Source organism: Engraulis encrasicolus, chromosome 19, assembly GCF_034702125.1.
Source record: "Engraulis encrasicolus isolate BLACKSEA-1 chromosome 19, IST_EnEncr_1.0, whole genome shotgun sequence".
In the NCBI taxonomy this organism is placed as follows: Eukaryota; Metazoa; Chordata; class Actinopteri; order Clupeiformes; family Engraulidae; genus Engraulis; species Engraulis encrasicolus.
Window position 1 is genome coordinate 41,684,770 of NC_085875.1, and position 17,500 is coordinate 41,702,269.

The window sequence follows — 17,500 nt, forward strand, 5'->3', positions numbered from 1 at the left end:
ATGAACAGAGTGTTGAATGAATGCAAATTGCACTGTTTACATGCTTGTTATTACATCTCACAGCACTAGCCAACGACCCCATGAACCCTTCATCTCCATCCAACTCACCTTCCTCATTTAACTCATCCATCATTTCTCATCATGCCCTTGTTCTCTTCTTCTTCCTTTTCTCTGTTCTCATCCCATCTCTGTTAGCCTCTTTTATCATCAGCCATCTTCTCCACTCTAATTAACAGTTTGTGTGATCCGCTCCCAGAAGGGAAACATGTTACTGTATTGATTTGCGTTTAGAGGAATCAGACAGTATTGACTGATATACTGCTAACTGGTGTGTGTGTATGTGTGTATGAGCTCTCTCCCTCGTGTGCGTGTGTGTGTGTGTGTGCGTGTGTGCGTGCGTGCGTGCGTGCGTGCGTGCGTGCGTGCGTGCGTGCGTGCGTGCGTGCGTGCGTGCGTGCGTGCGTCTGCGTGCGTGTGCGTGTGAGTGCAATACTACTACTGTCGAGTGTATATGAGCTCTCTCACTTGTGTGTGTGTGAAAGAGACAGAGAGAGAGAGAGTGAAGGACTGTGAGAGAGAGTGAAGGACTGTGAGAGAGAGTGTGTGTGTGTGTGTGTGTGTGTACTTTCACACGCGGTCCCCCTCTGGCTGTAGTTAACTCCCGTGCCTGTCTATATAATCAGTCATCTCCGTGTGTCCTGTTGGAGACGTACGGTACCGTAAGGGATTCTTGCAGGCAGGTTGTCGTGAATGATGGAGTCCGATTAAAAATCAAATAATAAATTCAACAGACGCGGCCTGTTGAAAAACGCGGCCTGATCGGTTCAGCTGCCCTGCAGCAGCAATTAACATGCCACAGAGGACGGCCAGGATCTGGCAGCTATTAATGCCAAACAGAGGGATTAAAACAGAGGGACTGACTTCTCACAGTGGCGGGTTGAATATGTGCATGAATATTGCATGAATGTTATTTCCCCAGTGTGCTGTATGCTAAAAGGTGTTTGACCCACCAACATGAAATCCGGCCTCATTATTTTCTGGAAGGAAAATAGATTTATGTTCAGAGTTTTGATGGGGTTTTTTTTTTTCGTATTTATTATTGATGCCAGACACAAAACCAATATATATCACATCAGTGCATGTCAGGGACTGACAAATAATGCTACACCAGAGGTTCTAGGAGTCTCTCTGGCTACACCGAATCAGAAAGTGACTATTCTTAAAAGCATTATGTTAAACACACACACACAGACACAGACAGACACACACACGCACACACACGTACGGTACGCATGCACACGCACACGCACATGCACACACTTCTTGGAAGGATTTTAAATTTCGCTATGTATTTGCCATTTTTGTATCTGATGTACAATATTATTGAAACCTATGTACAGTACAGTATTTGAAGGGTTTATTTGCAAAACGGTGTATCTCCATTTTTTGACTTTTGCATTTTATGATTGGAAATGACTGTTCAGAGGTCCTATCACCTATGTGTGAATTACTACCATTCAAATATTTTGAGAACATACTTTTTTAACCTATATAAAATGCATTTTGCAATGCAATTCAATGGAATGCCCAATACAAAAATTCCCCAACATTCTACAAAATGGAGATACACCGTTTTCCAAATAAACCCTTCATTTATTAATTTAGACCTGCGTTAATACTGAATTGCATAATTATACAATATTAAAAGGGAACAGTACACAAGGGCCTCTAAAATATGCATTACAGATTAATATAAGCATACTGTATTTGCAATGATGGCATCAGTACCTACCATAAACCATTAATGAGGAGCCAGCTGAAGCCCAGTCCTCATAAGGCTTAAACTGTTGATGAAATAAATCAGGAGCCATGTAAAGTCATGGCTGGACTTGCTACTGTAGTTGGCTGAAGGCTATGCACGCTCTTTAAGTGTGCCAGCCCATATCTCTGCTCCCCAATAGACTTTCGCAAACAGAACTTTTGCTATGATAAGCAAACTGGTGCCAACTTCTGATAAGTGCTACTGCAGAGACTGATGCCCAGCATGCAATTTAATGTAATGCTACACAACAAATAAGCTTCGTAAACTCGTAACTCATCAGGAGTAGACTACAGAAGAGCAAAGTAGAGAAACAACTTATATTCGTTGAAGGCTTAATATTTGGCTTCAAATGCTCAAAATAGTCTATGAAGTGTACTGCATGTGTAACACCTTGCTAATAACCTTGATTAGATTATTACATTATGTTTAATTATCTATGTAATAAGACATTTCAGGAATCACTGAACAAATTGCATCATTATTATTCAGACTGCAGTAAATCTGCACCTTCCGGGCTGACAAGTTTGGTTAATAGCCTAATTAAAATAAGTGTTTCCAATTTGCAGAGTCTGGTACCGCATGTACCGTCCCCTAAGTGGTCAGACAGCAACCTAATGAGGCTGTGATACACTACAAAAAATGGAGGGAAAAGAAGAAGAAAGAAAGAACTCTGAACTGACTTAGCAAGTCTGAAACTGCACATCTCCCCAGGCTAGCATATCAGAGAGGGCTAAGAGGAGCTTAGCATAAGCAAAGCTAACCCTCCTGAGAAGTGAAGAAGAGAACTCTACCCGATCAGCAAGACGCACAGTATATTTCTGTGTTAATCCAACACTTAAAGACTCAACACTCGTAGGTGTGGTATTAGACCTCAGGTGTTGAATTAACACTGCAGAATGAGCTGTGCAGTACGGAGGAGTTTCAGCACCTCCAGGTTCCTCCCAGAGTTAATGATCATCACGCTGTGCCGCTGATTAATTGAAATGATTGGTGCGATGCCATCTTTTCCCCCCTCTCAGTTAAGTGAATTAGCCGCACGCAAAATTAGACTGGAGGTAAGGTCTGGTAATTTGGAGGACTGGTTGTAGCTCAGGGCTACATGTAGACAACCACTGCTGCTCTGTTCCTCCTCCTCCTCCTCCTCCTCTTACCCCCCCCCCTGCTGCATCTGCCCTCTGGACAGGGCTGATGGAGATTGGGTGGGTGGTTGTAGAGTAGTAATTATGGTTGAGCATGGTTGATTACGTGCCCTTAATGATCAACAGCAGAGTGGACTTTCTGGCTGGCTGTCTATCTATCTCTTTCTTCTCTTTTGCTGTTTTTTTGCCTCTTGTTTCTGTCGTTATCTTTTTTGTCTCTTTTTCCTTCATTCCCCCTGTATCTTTGTTTCATTTCTGTTAATTTTTCCTCTCTTTCACATTCTCATATGATTTTGTCTTTGTTGTTTGTCTGTACACTCGCAAAGGGATGCGACGTGTGACCCACTGCAAAGGTAGGCCCAGCTCCCTGGACCCCCCCACCTGTACCCTGACTCGATCACACCAACTCAGTATCTGGGTACTCTAAGGCCAAACGACACAGTCATAAATCTCTTGCAGTATTCTTGTTTAATTGTGCACCATTACACAAAGACTGCAGTAAAAGTCATGGAACTGCAACCGGTGCAAAGTTTTGCTGTCATGAAAAGGGACCCAAGGTACAGAATTTGAAGTCTTGTATTTTTTAATAAAACAATTGGGAGACAAAGATTTGTGGTGGCTTCATAATGGTGGAAAGTCTGACTTCTGACTTCTCCTGCATGAGTCAGCCAGACAACGAGTCGCCAATGCAAAGCACAACGGACACATTTATTATTATTTAACAAGCTGCTGTGCCTCGGCCAGCACTGGTGTTATCCACCATGGTATGACTCAGGTAATAACTCAGGTTTTTCTTTTCTTTTTTCTTTTTTAACTTTTTTACACTACGCTGATGAAGGCTCTTGTATCCAAAAGACCTTCCTCGGCGCAAAAACTAATTGTGCACCAAAACTACAAAATTTAGATGCACCAAAAAGGAAGAGCGCAGTGTCTTCTTATTTCCTGACTCTACACACACAACTGCTCACTTGCCTTTGGCCTTTAGCGTGGCCCAGTGAGATGCTGAGATGAGGTGGTGTCTTCAGGGAAGAGGTGGTCCTCAAGCGGGGGAAGGGGTTTTGGCTTGATGTGTGTGGTGTGGTACTGTAGCGATAGCAAAGCCTGTCCATGCACCCCACAACAGCAATAAAAAAAACAAACACAAAGAGTGTGCTGTAGACTAACGAGCACATACTGTGTCTCCCCTAATCCCTCCCTCTTCCCTCCCCTCGTGTCTCCGTGCTCCTTTGCTGCCCACCTAGCTACTGTATACACCCACCACCAGACGCCACTGCCCCCTGCCTGGGGTGATTTGCAGTGACTTGCTGTGAGAACTGCCCCACTCTGCTCTTTAACCAGTGTGAGTGATAGCCACCTTCTTCACAGACGAGTGTTTGTGCTCGCTCACCACCCTCACAGTGCTTACTGTAGCCTGTGCCACTTTCTGTTTTTCTCTATTCTCTCTTTCTTTCTCTATTTTACCCATTTCTCTGTCTCCCTTTCACATCTCTCTCTCTCTCTCTCTCTCTCTCTCTCTCTCTCTATACTCTATTCCCAGTTTTTGTATCACTCTGTCTGCTTCTCTCTTTGTTTTTCTCTCATTACTTTTTTCATCTCTCGTTTTACTGTTTTCCCCCCTCTCTCTCTCTCTCTCTTTCTTTCTCTCTCTCTCTTTCTTTCTCTCTCTCTCTCTCTCTCTCTCTCTCTCTCTCTCTCTCTCTCTCTCTCTCTCTCTCTCTCTCTCTCTCTCTCTTTCTTTCTCTCTCTCTTTCTCTCTCTGTCACCATGGGAACTCTTGCCTACTCTTGGCATTTTCCCTCAGACAACTGGGAGCTGTTGACTTCCAGAGTCAGAGCAGCTCAAATGCCAAACATTTGTTTGCACACAGGCTTAGCAGCGATTTGTCGTTTGTTGTTAAACTGTACATCTGGCTTGCTAGCTTTCCCAGTCTCTTTAGCATGTGCTTTACTGCCGAGTTTTCACAGCCTGGCATTTGAATGGCTTGAGTTTGCACAATGAGTGAACCTAAATTGTCTATTTTTGTCAATGTGTCATGGTATAATCGCAGATAATTGAGAGGTGATTTTGCAGATGACTAACCGGAATTGCTCCAACCTAGCTGGATCGAAAAGTTGTCAAACTGGATCAAAACCCTTAAGCGTTACCTATAATATTGGGCCCATATTATGAAAGTCACTGCTTTGACACTACTGCTTTGTGTGGTTAGAACACACCATACAAACCAAACCAAAATCCCAGGTTTCCTTTCTTTGCCCAAACTCCTTCAATCCTTTCGAGCTCTGGTAGGTAGACAATCCCATGCCAATCCTCTGTATTTTGATCATTGTGGTGGCTGGTCCAACTGGATCAAAACCCTTAGGCCTTATCCATAATTGTACACCCATATTATAAAAGTTACTGCTTTGATGCTACTGCTTTGTGTGGTGGTTACAACATACCCAAATACCCAAATACATACCCAAAATTCCACATTCCCTTGCCCAAACTCAGTTCAGTTGAGCTGTAGTACATAGACAGCCCCATGCCAATCCTCTGTATTGTGATCGTTGTGGTGGCATTGAAATAGGCCTACATACAGTGAATGCAGCATAATTCAACGACAAATGAGATCTGACCAATTTCTACCACCCCTTCCAACATCCAATTTTGAACCCCCCCCCCCCTTGCCCCTTCTCTCTTCTCATTTCCCACTCCCACCCAAATTTGAACCTCAACCGCTTTTCACCATCATAGTAACCGTGCAGCTCTATCTTGGACCGTCCAATAAGACCGGATCCACCGAGAAGCCCAAGGTGTCAGCCACTGCTGCCGCCACTGTCTCCTCGCGCTCTACTTACGCTACGCCAGAGAAAGCCAAGAGCTCGCAGGCCGATAAGGCGGCAAAGCTGGGAGCCAAGAAGCTTCCCCCGTTCAGCCTGCCTCTCCGCAAGTGTCCCAGTCAGCCCACATACTCGCCCCTAGACACCCCCTCCTACAGGAGTCCCATCAAGTCCCCCAGCCAGTACTTTCAGATCTGTTACTAAGTACCGTATGTGGTGTACTACAGTATTAGTTTACGTTCATGTTTGTAGGAGTTAAATGCAGTCTGTGGAGAACATGTTTTATTTTATTTTATTCTTTGTTTTGTTCTTTTGTTTTTTTTTGTGTTTTGGCTGCTACCTAGTCTCATTGGAAGAGCGATTTTACAGTGTTGCCTAATCATACCTCCTTGCACGTTTTCTGAGGAGTCAATATATAACCCCATTCATGACAAAACCCTGTAAAGAGAGAGATTGGTAAACTGTAGCACTAGTAAAACAATGTCCCTATTTCCTGTTTGACCATACATCAGGGCAGCGCAATGGCAGCCATTGCCAATATTGTATGGATTTTTTGTTTGTTTGTTTTCAGTGAACTATCTAAGAAGCATATCAACCACCAATTACTAATTAATTTATGGGAATTAGTTGCGCTACCTGAGGTCTGAGCCCCAAAAAAACATGTCTGACCCACATACACACAATATTTTGACAAATTTTGGCCTTCAAACTCGGAGTCTGTCACTCTAATATCGATGTCAACAAGCCTCGATGATGACAGCAGTTAAGATGTCTGAAAGATTGTCTGTACTCATTTACTCATTTGCTAGTTACACCATTCTCTCTTCAGTGACTCTTGTGGACCTTTTGGCTGTTATTATCCCTCAAAATATGTGCTTTGAGGTAAATTTTTAAGCGCCTGTTGCAAAACTTTGTTGAAGGAAAGTTCTTACCATGAGACTAGCCTGTTTTTTTATTTTATTTGTTTCTCCATAAGTGTATATTTTTTGTTGTCTGTCTTTCTTTCTGTAAGTCTTTTGGTGTGTCTCAAATGGCGCACCTATGCATTTCGGGCACTATGTTTCAGTCCGTAGGGCGCTTACACTGAAAATGTAGTTAAAATTCAGTGCACCAAAAGTGTTGACCTAACATTGATCAAAAACGCAGAACGTGAACGATGGTCACTGTGCACACTAAACGGCCGTCATGTTGTTTATGTAACGGAATAGTTTCGTTAACAGTTTTATTATCTGTCAGTAATGCTAATGAGAAGACCAACCTCTTCATCTCAATCCAAGGATATGCCATTTGGGATGAAGGAAATGTAAATACAAGTACGAGATGTAGTGTAATGCAAACAGATGATATTTTGCTAGTCTGTCACTCCCAGTAAGGGCCCAACATTCCAAACTTTTTGTTGACTCTTTGCACTGTGTCTATGCACTGTGTACACTATGCGCTAAACGTCAGCATACTGGCACAAGTCCGCCATTTGAGACACAGAATACTGTATGTGTTAAGGTGAAACATACAGTACATTCTTCATCCCACCTTTTGGTTTTATTCAATTGTTTTATGTGCCCTTTTTCTTTTTGTAGGGGCCCTTCGCCCTCTCGGTGCGAAGCCCTATTGTTTTTATGTCTGTAACTGCTTTTCCCTCTCCTCATCTTTATGTACACATAACATCGTCTTTTTTCTGTTTTGCCTCTTTCCATATCACCGATACAATCTGCAGCCAAGCTAACATCATAACATTCTTGCTGTGTTATGTTCTGTCCTGTCTGTCATCCTCGTACTCACTCGAATGTATGTCTGTCAGATGCCTAATAAACGCAGAATCAGACAGGGCTGTGAGCTCCACAATGGCTTTGCTTTCATTTTTGTTCTTCCCTTCACTCACTCTCAACACACTAACTTTAATTTGAAAGCATGAACCCAGAGATCATCAGATGGATCAGATCAGAAGACTAATTATTTTCATCCTCCTCTTGTCACCTGCTCAGTTTAATCATCCACTCACCCCTTGGCCTTCACACCTCTGCCATTCTGTCATGCCCCTTTTCCTGTTATCATCTCTCTCTTTCTTTCACTCTCTTATTCTCATTCTCATTTTCATTCTCATTGCCTCTCTCTCTCTCTCTCTCTCTCTCTCTCTCTCTCTCTCTCTCTCTCTCTCTCTCTCTCTCTCTCTCTCTCTCTCTCTCTCTCTCTCTCTCTCTCTCTCCCTCTCTCTCTCTCCCAATACTTCTCCTGTCCCCTTCTCTTTTGCCTCACATCAATTATAATAACAGCACTCCACCAGCAGCTGCTAGCCTCATGCGGTCACACCTACTGACTTAGTCCACACATCATTTGCAAGTCAGGCAGTGCAGCCTGTAAAGCCCATATGTGTGTGTGTGTGTTGCCTTGCCTGTTTTGTAGAGGAAGGGTATGTGAAAATGTATTTGAAGGGCCGGCCCATCACCATGTACATGCCCAAGGACCAGGTGGACGCCTACTCCCTGGAGGCCAAGTCTGAGCTGCCCCCCAGGAAACTCAAGCTGGACTGGGTGTATCCTTTTATATTATTATTATGAAGTCTGTATGTGTCTCTGAAAGAACTGTTTATTTTGATGATTATTCAGTTCAATTAAATTTATTAGAGTGCATCACAATGAACATGATCTCAAAATACTGTAACAAGGTATTAGTCTAGCTGTCACGATATTAAAATGAAATTGAATTAAAAAGAAAAGAGCATGGGGTGAACGAACGGGAAGGAGTTGGATAAGGCATGCATATGAACTGAAGAAGAAGAAGGAGATGATGATGATGATGATGATGATGATGATGATGATGATGATGATGATGATGATGACGATGATGATGACGATGATCATGATAAGTATTATTATGAGTACTACTGTTTATTTCCTCTTTTCGTCTGCTCCCAGACATTCTGTAAATCAAAATCAAATTCCTTGTGTGACCTCTGGATTGAATTTTTATCCCCAGTGTTCTACATGGTCCTTTGACAGGTTCAGTGGCACATTATTCAAAGTTAAGTTTCCAGTACTATAGTTTATAAACTTAAAAGTATCTAACCAACCTTGAGAAAAATCAATGCTTCAATGTTTACTCACCTTATCAGAATCTCAATAAGCATCAACTTTAATGGCCAAGTCTCATGTGTGCAAAGACTTTGACCCTGGCAGATGTGCATTGGAATTGTGTATTAGCATTCTGTATGTGCATTAAAATCCAGTGAAGCGGTAGAGAGACAACACTGAACACTTGAACATATTCTATGTCTCTGCCCTTCAGAGTTTGAAGGTTGATCACGCATCCTCAAGGGATTCGCTACATCATTTTGCGCCTCCTGTCTCCACTCTTCTCCCCCATCATCATCCCCACCTTCCTTCCCTCCTTCATCTTGCCTGCCATCCTCCTTCTCCAACCCCCTCCACCTTCCTCCTCATCTCCTCAATCCTCCTCCTACTCTGTGTATCATTGAAGTCCAGATGATGTATAATATATCCAACTCACAGAGGCCGAGGGTACAGGGAGGCCATGATTGAGCAGCAACATTGCCAATCCTGTTCTCCATGCATGGATTCCACCGCAGCACCACCTCTCCTGCTCATCTCATCTGGACAGAGCATGAACATGAGAGCCAATGGCCCAAATTCCTTCCGGGTTTTTCAAAGGACGATGGGAAAATTTGATGTGAGGAAGAAGTGGGGGTGGAGATTGCAGTGATAAAACGTGAAAATAGTGATTAAATCACATCAGTGTTTGTGTGTGTGTGTGTGTGTGTGTGTGTGTGTGTGTGTGTGTGTGTGTGTGTGTGTGTGTGTGTGTGTGTGTGTGTGTGTGTGTGTGTGTGTGTGTGTGTGTGTGTGTGTGTGTGTGGATGAGTGTTAAGAAAGGGACAGAGAGAATCAGAGACTGAAACAGAATAAGAGAATGTGAGTGTGTTTGCACAAGTGTGTGTGCGCACAAGTGTGTGAGTGTGCGTTCATGCGTGTGCGTGTGTGCATGTGTGTGTGTGTGTGTGTGTGTGTGTGTGTGTGTGTGTGTGTGTGTGTGTGTGTGTGTGTGTGTGTGTGTGTGTGTGTGTGTGTGTGTGTGTGTGTGTGTTAGAGAGAGAGAGACAAAGAGAAAGAGAGAGAGAGTTTGGCTCAAGTGCTAAGGTGAGGAGGCCGAGAAGTTTTTGTTACTTTCATTATTAGACTCTCGGTGTACAGCCAGGAAGAGCATCTCAGGGGCATCTTGAAAGGATGATGGGACTGGATGTGAGGAAGAAGAAGAGGCGAAATGGAATAAAAAACTCTCATGACCCTTGACCTCTCACAGTAGCCGCGGAGGCGGATCATAAGTGGAGAACAGAGACACGGAAGAGTAGGGGAATGCAGGAAGAAGGCAGACAGACATAATAATGATGTGACAGTCTGGGGGAGGCAGGAAGGTCAAACTTTACAGCTCAAAGGGTTTCTGAACTGTGGCTCAGAGTGTCTCGAACTCCAGCACAAAAAGTCTTTTTTTATGATGAAACTGCTACCAACTGTGTAAAGTACGGTAATAGAACGATGAAAAGGAGTTTCGCTGCCACTTCCCTGGAAATTCCTGCCAGTAAGCGAGAACTGAGGAATAAAATTTAGCCTTATAACATTTTAGCCTAGAGCAACCCTAAATCTATATAGGCGGCCTACGTGGAACTAGCAAGCATAATGCTAGAGTGAAAACTGAAAACTTTCCATTAGATTTCAATGACATCATTACCATTCATGATGTCACGATTCAATTGAGGGTGTTTGGTCTGGGAAGGACAGGCTGTGTGAGAGACAATATTTATCTGCAAAGTGAAGCAAATCGCACAATAATGACGGCTAATGAAATCAGCTCTGGAAATGGCCTTCCTTAAGGTTGTCGTGGTGATTGTTGCCCTGTCCTGGTTAAAAAGTCTGGTTGAGATGCAGTAACAGATACCCAGGTAGCAGGCATACGTCGGGCCAACGTCATATGTGGTTGGCTACATCGCCCCCACCCCAAACGACTTAAAGCCAACGTTGGCCCAACGTCTGCTTGCTACCTGGGTAGGCTTGAATGCCAATCAATGCCAATCAACACAACAACAGTTTGCCGCCGATATTTTTGGGTCTTATAAAAGCAAAGCAAATCCCATGGAATATTTCTATGCAACGGCCACAATATAGTTGTTAGTTTGGTGGTTAGGTAGGGTAGTTTGTAAAGAAGTTATTTTCTGGAGATGTTTTTACTATTTAACTACAAATCCTCTTAATGTCTCAATGGTAGCAAATCGATTGAATGCTTCAGCACAAAATTAGACTTGCTAGTCACCTGTGAGATGGATAAGACTGAAAACCAACCATCCCTTCACTTCAGTTACTCATTGAAAAATGACTAAAGAGTGATGTCTATTATACTCAGCTGCTCTATTTTACTGTATTTACAAGGGCAACAAGTTCACAAGTACTTATCGCCCAGTTACAGGATGATGAGTGGCTGAGACAGGTAGATCAGATTTACTGTAGCATGATTTTAAGTCATCGTGGAATGCTGTAATAGTCACTGAAAAACCTTTACTAACACAGTACTACACCACTATGACAGTACACAGGGCCTTCGGTAATGTATTGGAATGTCATTGCAATTCTGGTAACAGCTAATTTATAACAGGGGACATGTCTTACTGGGTTAACTTGATGCTTGGTGCTTGGCACTTGGTTTTTTGGCTCTTGACTGCGGCGCCTCAGATATGGCTACCGGGGCCGCGACTGCCGCTCCAACCTGTACCTGCTGCCCACGGGGGAGACGGTCTACTTCATCGCCTCGGTGGTGGTGCTCTACAACGTGGACGAGCAGCTGCAGAGGCACTACACCGGACACACAGACGACATCAAGTGGTGAGAAGAATGAACGAATGGACAAACAGCTTATGGCCCTTTGATGTGGTCTCACTTTATTTGGATTCAGCTACATTTGTGTATGAACTTTTGCTACAGATGCAGATCAATGGTATAATTTCAGGTCAGGAAATGGTTGGGAGACATGGGGGTAGGGATGGACCATGACTCCAACTTGTATCCCCATGTACGGCATATTAGCACACTGCCCCATACCCGTGCCTTTGTGTCTACAAGGTATCGTGGGATGGATTTGATTTACATGATCAGTAAAAAAATAAAGCTTGCTCAGGGTGGCACACTGCACTAAATCACCTGGACCATGTGCCAGATACCAGATACATGTGCAGATTTAGAAAGAGTTTTAAAAAAATATATATATATATATTTTTTTTTTTTACAAAAAACAGGTTAAGTGTGTGCATGTTACGTGCCTGTGTGCCTGCCTGCGTGTCGAATACTGATATAGCAGATGTCCACCACTCTGTATTACTGTCAGATTGTAACTCTTGTTTAATGCTAATATGCAATATGTATGAGGCGCAATAGTGTGAAGAATAACTACGTTTTATCCAATGCCTGGTTTAATGCTAATACAATATGTATGAGCAGTATGATAAATAAACACTAGGTTGGAAGTCTGTCCAGTCCAGTGCAATGAGTCATACCCTCTCCGACAGTGACATGGTGAAGGCCATGTATACAAATGAGACTAACATGTGAAGGGAAAACAAAAGGAATTGAGGAAGCGAGAGCAGCATGGGGTTTGATGATTACCGGTATACATCTTCCACTTACTGCAAGTGCATCATTGTATTTATTGGTATGACACATTCTGCAATAATTTGAACATAGCGCCGCACTCACTCTTTCAATATTTAGACATGCATAAAGCACGCACGCACGCGCACATGCAAAGACACACACGCACACACACACACACACACACACACACACACACACACACACACACACACACACACACACACACACACACACACACACACACACACACACACACACACACACACACACACACACACACACACAAACACAAACACGCACACACCACAACCACCACTTTATTCCCACATATAAACATAAATATATACATTATACAATACAATATAAACATTCAACCTAAACCGATCTAATGAGACTATAGATAGGAGTAGAGCACTGCACCCCACTCCACCCCACCCCACTGCCTCTCTCTCTCTGTTTCCCCTCTCTCAGTGGCAGCCGTGCCGCCCTCTAGACAGGTAATTATCTGTGGTAGTGCCGGGGCGAGCACTGGCGACCTCAGCCATAATGAGGTGCTCCATTAATGGGCAGCCCGTGCGGCATGTGTGGGCTTGGTGATTGCCTTGCCTTATCTTGACCCAACGACCACCATGCACCATGCCACTCTGCTCCCCTCACTCAATCACTCAGCCAGCCAGTCACACAGTACATTTTTGAGTGTTATTCAACACGTAGAGTGTAAGGCTTACACCAGGGGTGTTAAATTAACTCTGCAAATGTTCAATTAACACTTAAAATATACTGTGCAGGGAATCTGTATGGCTGCTTCACCGGTCCACTGGTCATTAACCTCTGCCAATGCATGCGGAGTAGTGTCTCAACATGCCAGGTAATACTATGGCATGTCATGTCTCGTCTTCACCCATCACCTGATGGACAGGGGCTCTCTCATCTAAGAGGCAAATAGCATCGGGATGGTTTGAACCTGCTCAGTGAATCCACTTTGTGTCAATCAGTCAGTCAGTCAGTCAGTCGGTCAGCCAGTCTGTACTGACTGACAGTCTGCTACTTGGTGTGGGCATTGAAAGGAGTGTCCTCCCGCTATGTCCTGATATGTCATGTTATTTCATGCAATTTCTCATCTCCCCCATAACCCTATGGTGCGCCGACTTAGAGGCAGACACTGGTGGAGGATCCAGACACAGTGAGCCCACACACTCTGTGGCAGTGGGTGGTGAGATTGATAGATGCTGTGGAAGAATGGTGGGTGGGTGGTGTGAGATGTCTGGGAAACGCTCTTGCTGTCAGAATATTTTGAGACTGAGAATACTGGATTTGTAATCTAGTAGTAAATCTATTTCTAAAGTGTTGTATAGGCTAACAATGCAATATGATACAAGGCTGTATGGTCCATCAGAACCCAATTCATTGAAATTTTCTTTGGATTGCTTTGTTGTTGATATGACTATGTACTGATATAAAAAGCACTTCGATTGAACAAAGGATTACGATTTTTCTAAATGAATGTGTTTTTAAAATGAATTTATAATAGTCATAGACAAATGAAAGATTAAATTATGTACAGTATCTGTGCTGTATCTACTTTGTTTGTGGAATTTTTCCATGTGGGAATTTCTTCAGCGTAAATAATTTGACTGGATCTACCTGTTGAATCAACTCTGTCTCTGTCTCTGTCTCTCTGTCTCTCTGTCTCTCTCTCTCTCTCTCTCTCTCTCTCTCTCTCTCTCTCTCTCTCTCTCTCTCTCTCTCTCTCTCTCTGCAGCCTGGCTGTCCATCCTGATAAAATCACCATAGCGACAGGTCAAGTGGCTGGCACCTCTACAGATGGCAAAGTAAGGGCTTTGCTCTTGCTCTCTCTCTCTCTTACATACAGTACTAAAGACACTCCGTGTGTGTGTGTGTGTGTGTGTGTGTGTGTGTGTGTGTGTGTGTGTGTGTGTGTGTGTGTGTGTGTGTGTGTGTGTGTGTGTGTGTGTGTGTGTGTGTGTGTGTGTGTGTGTGTGTGTGTGTGTGTGTGTGTGTGTGTGTGCGTACGTACGTACGTGCTTGCGTGCGTGTGTGTGTGTCAACAACAAAACACACACAAAGCCAACAAAACACACACAGAAAGCCAACAAAACACACACAGAAAGCCAACAAAACACACACACAAAGCATTTAGTCTTTAATATCTTTTTGCTGTGTGTCCTGTTTTCATATTGAATTTATTTGTGCAAATAAATCAGAAAATTATACCTACAGTATATCTTTATAATTCCCTTGTCTTTGTCTGGCGGAAACAAAGAGCTGATTTGAGGCTTTGCCTCCTCAGGGGTTTTTTGAGGAGAAACAAATTAGAATTCTGCAAGCTTTTGTCTGAAACTTCCAAGTTAAACCCTTATGAAACAGTGTTCAGTAAAGCCTATCATAAATCCAATCGAAACTACCTAAGCTATCTAACGTTTATAAGTTTGAAAAACAAATATAATACTGTTGTCATATGAAATACTGTTTTCCTCTGGGTCATGCTGGGCTGTGTTGTGCTGTGATGCTTTTTGCAGTGCTGTGTTCATAGACCTTCTATGCCAGTCTATGGCTATACTATGCTGTGTACGGCTGTGCTTTACTGTGTTGAGCTGTTCTGTGCTAAGCTGTGGTGTATACTATACTGCACTATACACACTGTTTTTGTTGTGCTGTGCTTCAATACAGTGCTGGACTGTGCTGTGCTGTGTTGTTCTACATATGCTGTGCTGTGATGTCTGTAAAGGTCATGCTGTACTATGCTGTGGTGTGCTGTGGTGTGCTGTGCTGTGGTGTGGTGTCTAATGGCCTGTGTTGTCTGGCAGCAGCTGGCCCCTCATGTGAGGATCTGGGACTCTGTGAGCCTCAACACCCTCCACGTACTGGGCACAGGCTTCTTCGACCGAGCACTCGTCTGCCTGGCCTTCTCCAAATCGGTAGGCATTAATAAACATATGCATTACATTTACATTACCGGCACATGTACACATTTTTATATTATCATTATTTCATATTATTCTCTATATTATTTATTCATTGACCTTGTGTAGGTAAGATTTCGTTGAGATATATCTTGTCTTCCAAGGAATCCTGGCCAAGATAGCAGCTTAAAACGTAATGCTAATTTATGACTCATATATCCCCATAGACCAGACTGTGTCATGTCCTTGTTTGATCTCTGCACGTTCATTTACTGTATAGTGGGTTGGGTCACCCTTTATATATTACTTTCCCTGTTACATGAATTAGGTAGAGTGTACTAAAGTACATAACATTTAGCATTATGTACTTGCACTGCACATTAAGGTCAGGGTTAGTTGTGTACAGTGTAAGTATGTAATGTAAGTATGTAATATTACATTTTGGAATATATGTAGACAATTAAAGAAATTTGTTTTCTCAACCTTGAAATGATGTTTTGGAAATCATTCAAGTGAATCAGCAACTTGTAATTGGGTAACTTGTAGGGCACCTCTTAATATGCTTTGGCGCTGTGTTTTTCCAGAACGGAGGGAGCTCGTTATGTGTGGTGGACGACTCCAATGACCATGTTTTGTCGGTGTGGGACTGGCAAAGAGAAGAGAGGCTGGCAGAGGTTAAGGTGAGAGTAAGGAGGAAAAGGGGGTGAGGCGCCCCAGGCCCAGGGAGAAGTGGGGCCAGATTTGGGTGCCCAGATTCCAGATTACTTTGGGCAGTCATAGGTAAGCAGTTAGGGCGTCAGACTTGTAGCCCAAAGGTTGCCGGTTCGACTCCCAACCTGCCAGGTTGGTGGGGGGAGTAATTAACCAGTGCTCTCCCCATCCTCCTCCATGACTGAGGTACCCTGAGCATGGTACTTGGGGCACCATTGGGGGCTGCCCCCTTGCACGGGTGAGGCATACATGCAATTTCATTGTGTGCAGTGTGCACTGAACACTTGTGTGCTGTGGAGTGCTGTGTCACAATGAGTTTCCCAGTTGGGCTTTCACTTCACTTTTACTTTTCACGTTGCTCTGTGCCCGGCCAAAGCTGTCAGTGGCCCTGGTGAGAGTTTATGTAGAGAATAACAAAATGCCTGTACCAGCATCCCAACGTAGGAGGATATTTTGTTGAAATGATATTACACTGTTATTTAGTAGTGGATGTCACATGGATTATAATTGCTCATTTGTCTGTTTCATGGATTGGTGTTCTGTAATGTGTCAGTGGCATATTTTACAGCGATAATAATGTTTGTTTTTTTCTCTCGTACTCTTCTCTTTCCCCTTCATTTGCTTTCTTCCTCTCCTCTTCTCCACCCTACCGTAGTGCTCCAACGAGTCTGTGTTTGCTGCAGACTTCCATCCCACGGACGCAAACAGCATTGTGACGTGTGGCAAGTCCCACCTGTATTTCTGGACACTGGACAGGGGGACGCTTGTCAAGAAGCAAGGACTCTTTGAGGTGTGCATTGTGTATTGAATCACACACATACATGTACAATGGTATCATAGTATAATTATGATATAGTATATTATATAGTATTGTTGTAATATACAAGTGTTATAGTATATGTAACCTAATGTACGAGTGGTACAAGTTAGCTATACAACTAAATATTCCAGTCTTTTCATATTTTTCATATTGTGACAATCTGCATTTGTCCAATAATCTAGATCAGATAGATGTTAAATTTCAAGAGGAAATAGTTGCAGTATGCTAACTAAACCATGAGACAAACCGTTAGCTGTAGGCTGTATGAAAATGCACATGATCGATGATAAACTGAAAAGTAAATGTGAAAATGTTTCTTGCAGAAACAAGAGAAGCCCAAGTTTGTGTTGTCTGTGACGTTTTCAGAAAATGGCGACGTAATAACTGGAGACTCCAATGGAAATATACTTGTTTGGGGAAAAGGTAACATTACAAATCAATTTAGTAAATCTAGTATACTTTAAAATGTACTGTACATAAAATGTAAAATTACAGGCGACGTGTAGTTTTAACTCTGTCATCGTTCTTAATGACAAATATAGAAAACAAGACCAAGTCAAACGGCATCAACCACTGACAAACACTGCAATGTGGTAAAATGTGATAAAACATTAC

The 17,500-nt window shown here is 43.1% G+C and overlaps 1 protein-coding gene across 3 annotated transcripts in view; it reads left to right on the top strand.

Annotated features, from left to right (window-relative positions):
- eml1 (EMAP like 1) overlaps positions 1-17,500 on the top strand; it is a 107,223-nt gene that overhangs the window by 72,165 nt on the left and 17,558 nt on the right. For 2 of the 3 annotated variants that reach the window (XM_063184457.1, XM_063184458.1), the window contains 7 exons: positions 8,181-8,310; positions 11,516-11,665; positions 14,193-14,262; positions 15,259-15,369; positions 15,939-16,034; positions 16,721-16,855; positions 17,209-17,308. In XM_063184457.1, coding sequence (XP_063040527.1) covers positions 8,181-8,310; positions 11,516-11,665; positions 14,193-14,262; positions 15,259-15,369; positions 15,939-16,034; positions 16,721-16,855; positions 17,209-17,308 — 792 coding nt within the window. Of the gene's footprint in view, positions 1-3,287; positions 3,315-8,180; positions 8,311-11,515; positions 11,666-14,192; positions 14,263-15,258; positions 15,370-15,938; positions 16,035-16,720; positions 16,856-17,208; positions 17,309-17,500 lie in introns of all 3 variants that reach the window. The other variant, XM_063184456.1, reaches the window with a different exon arrangement.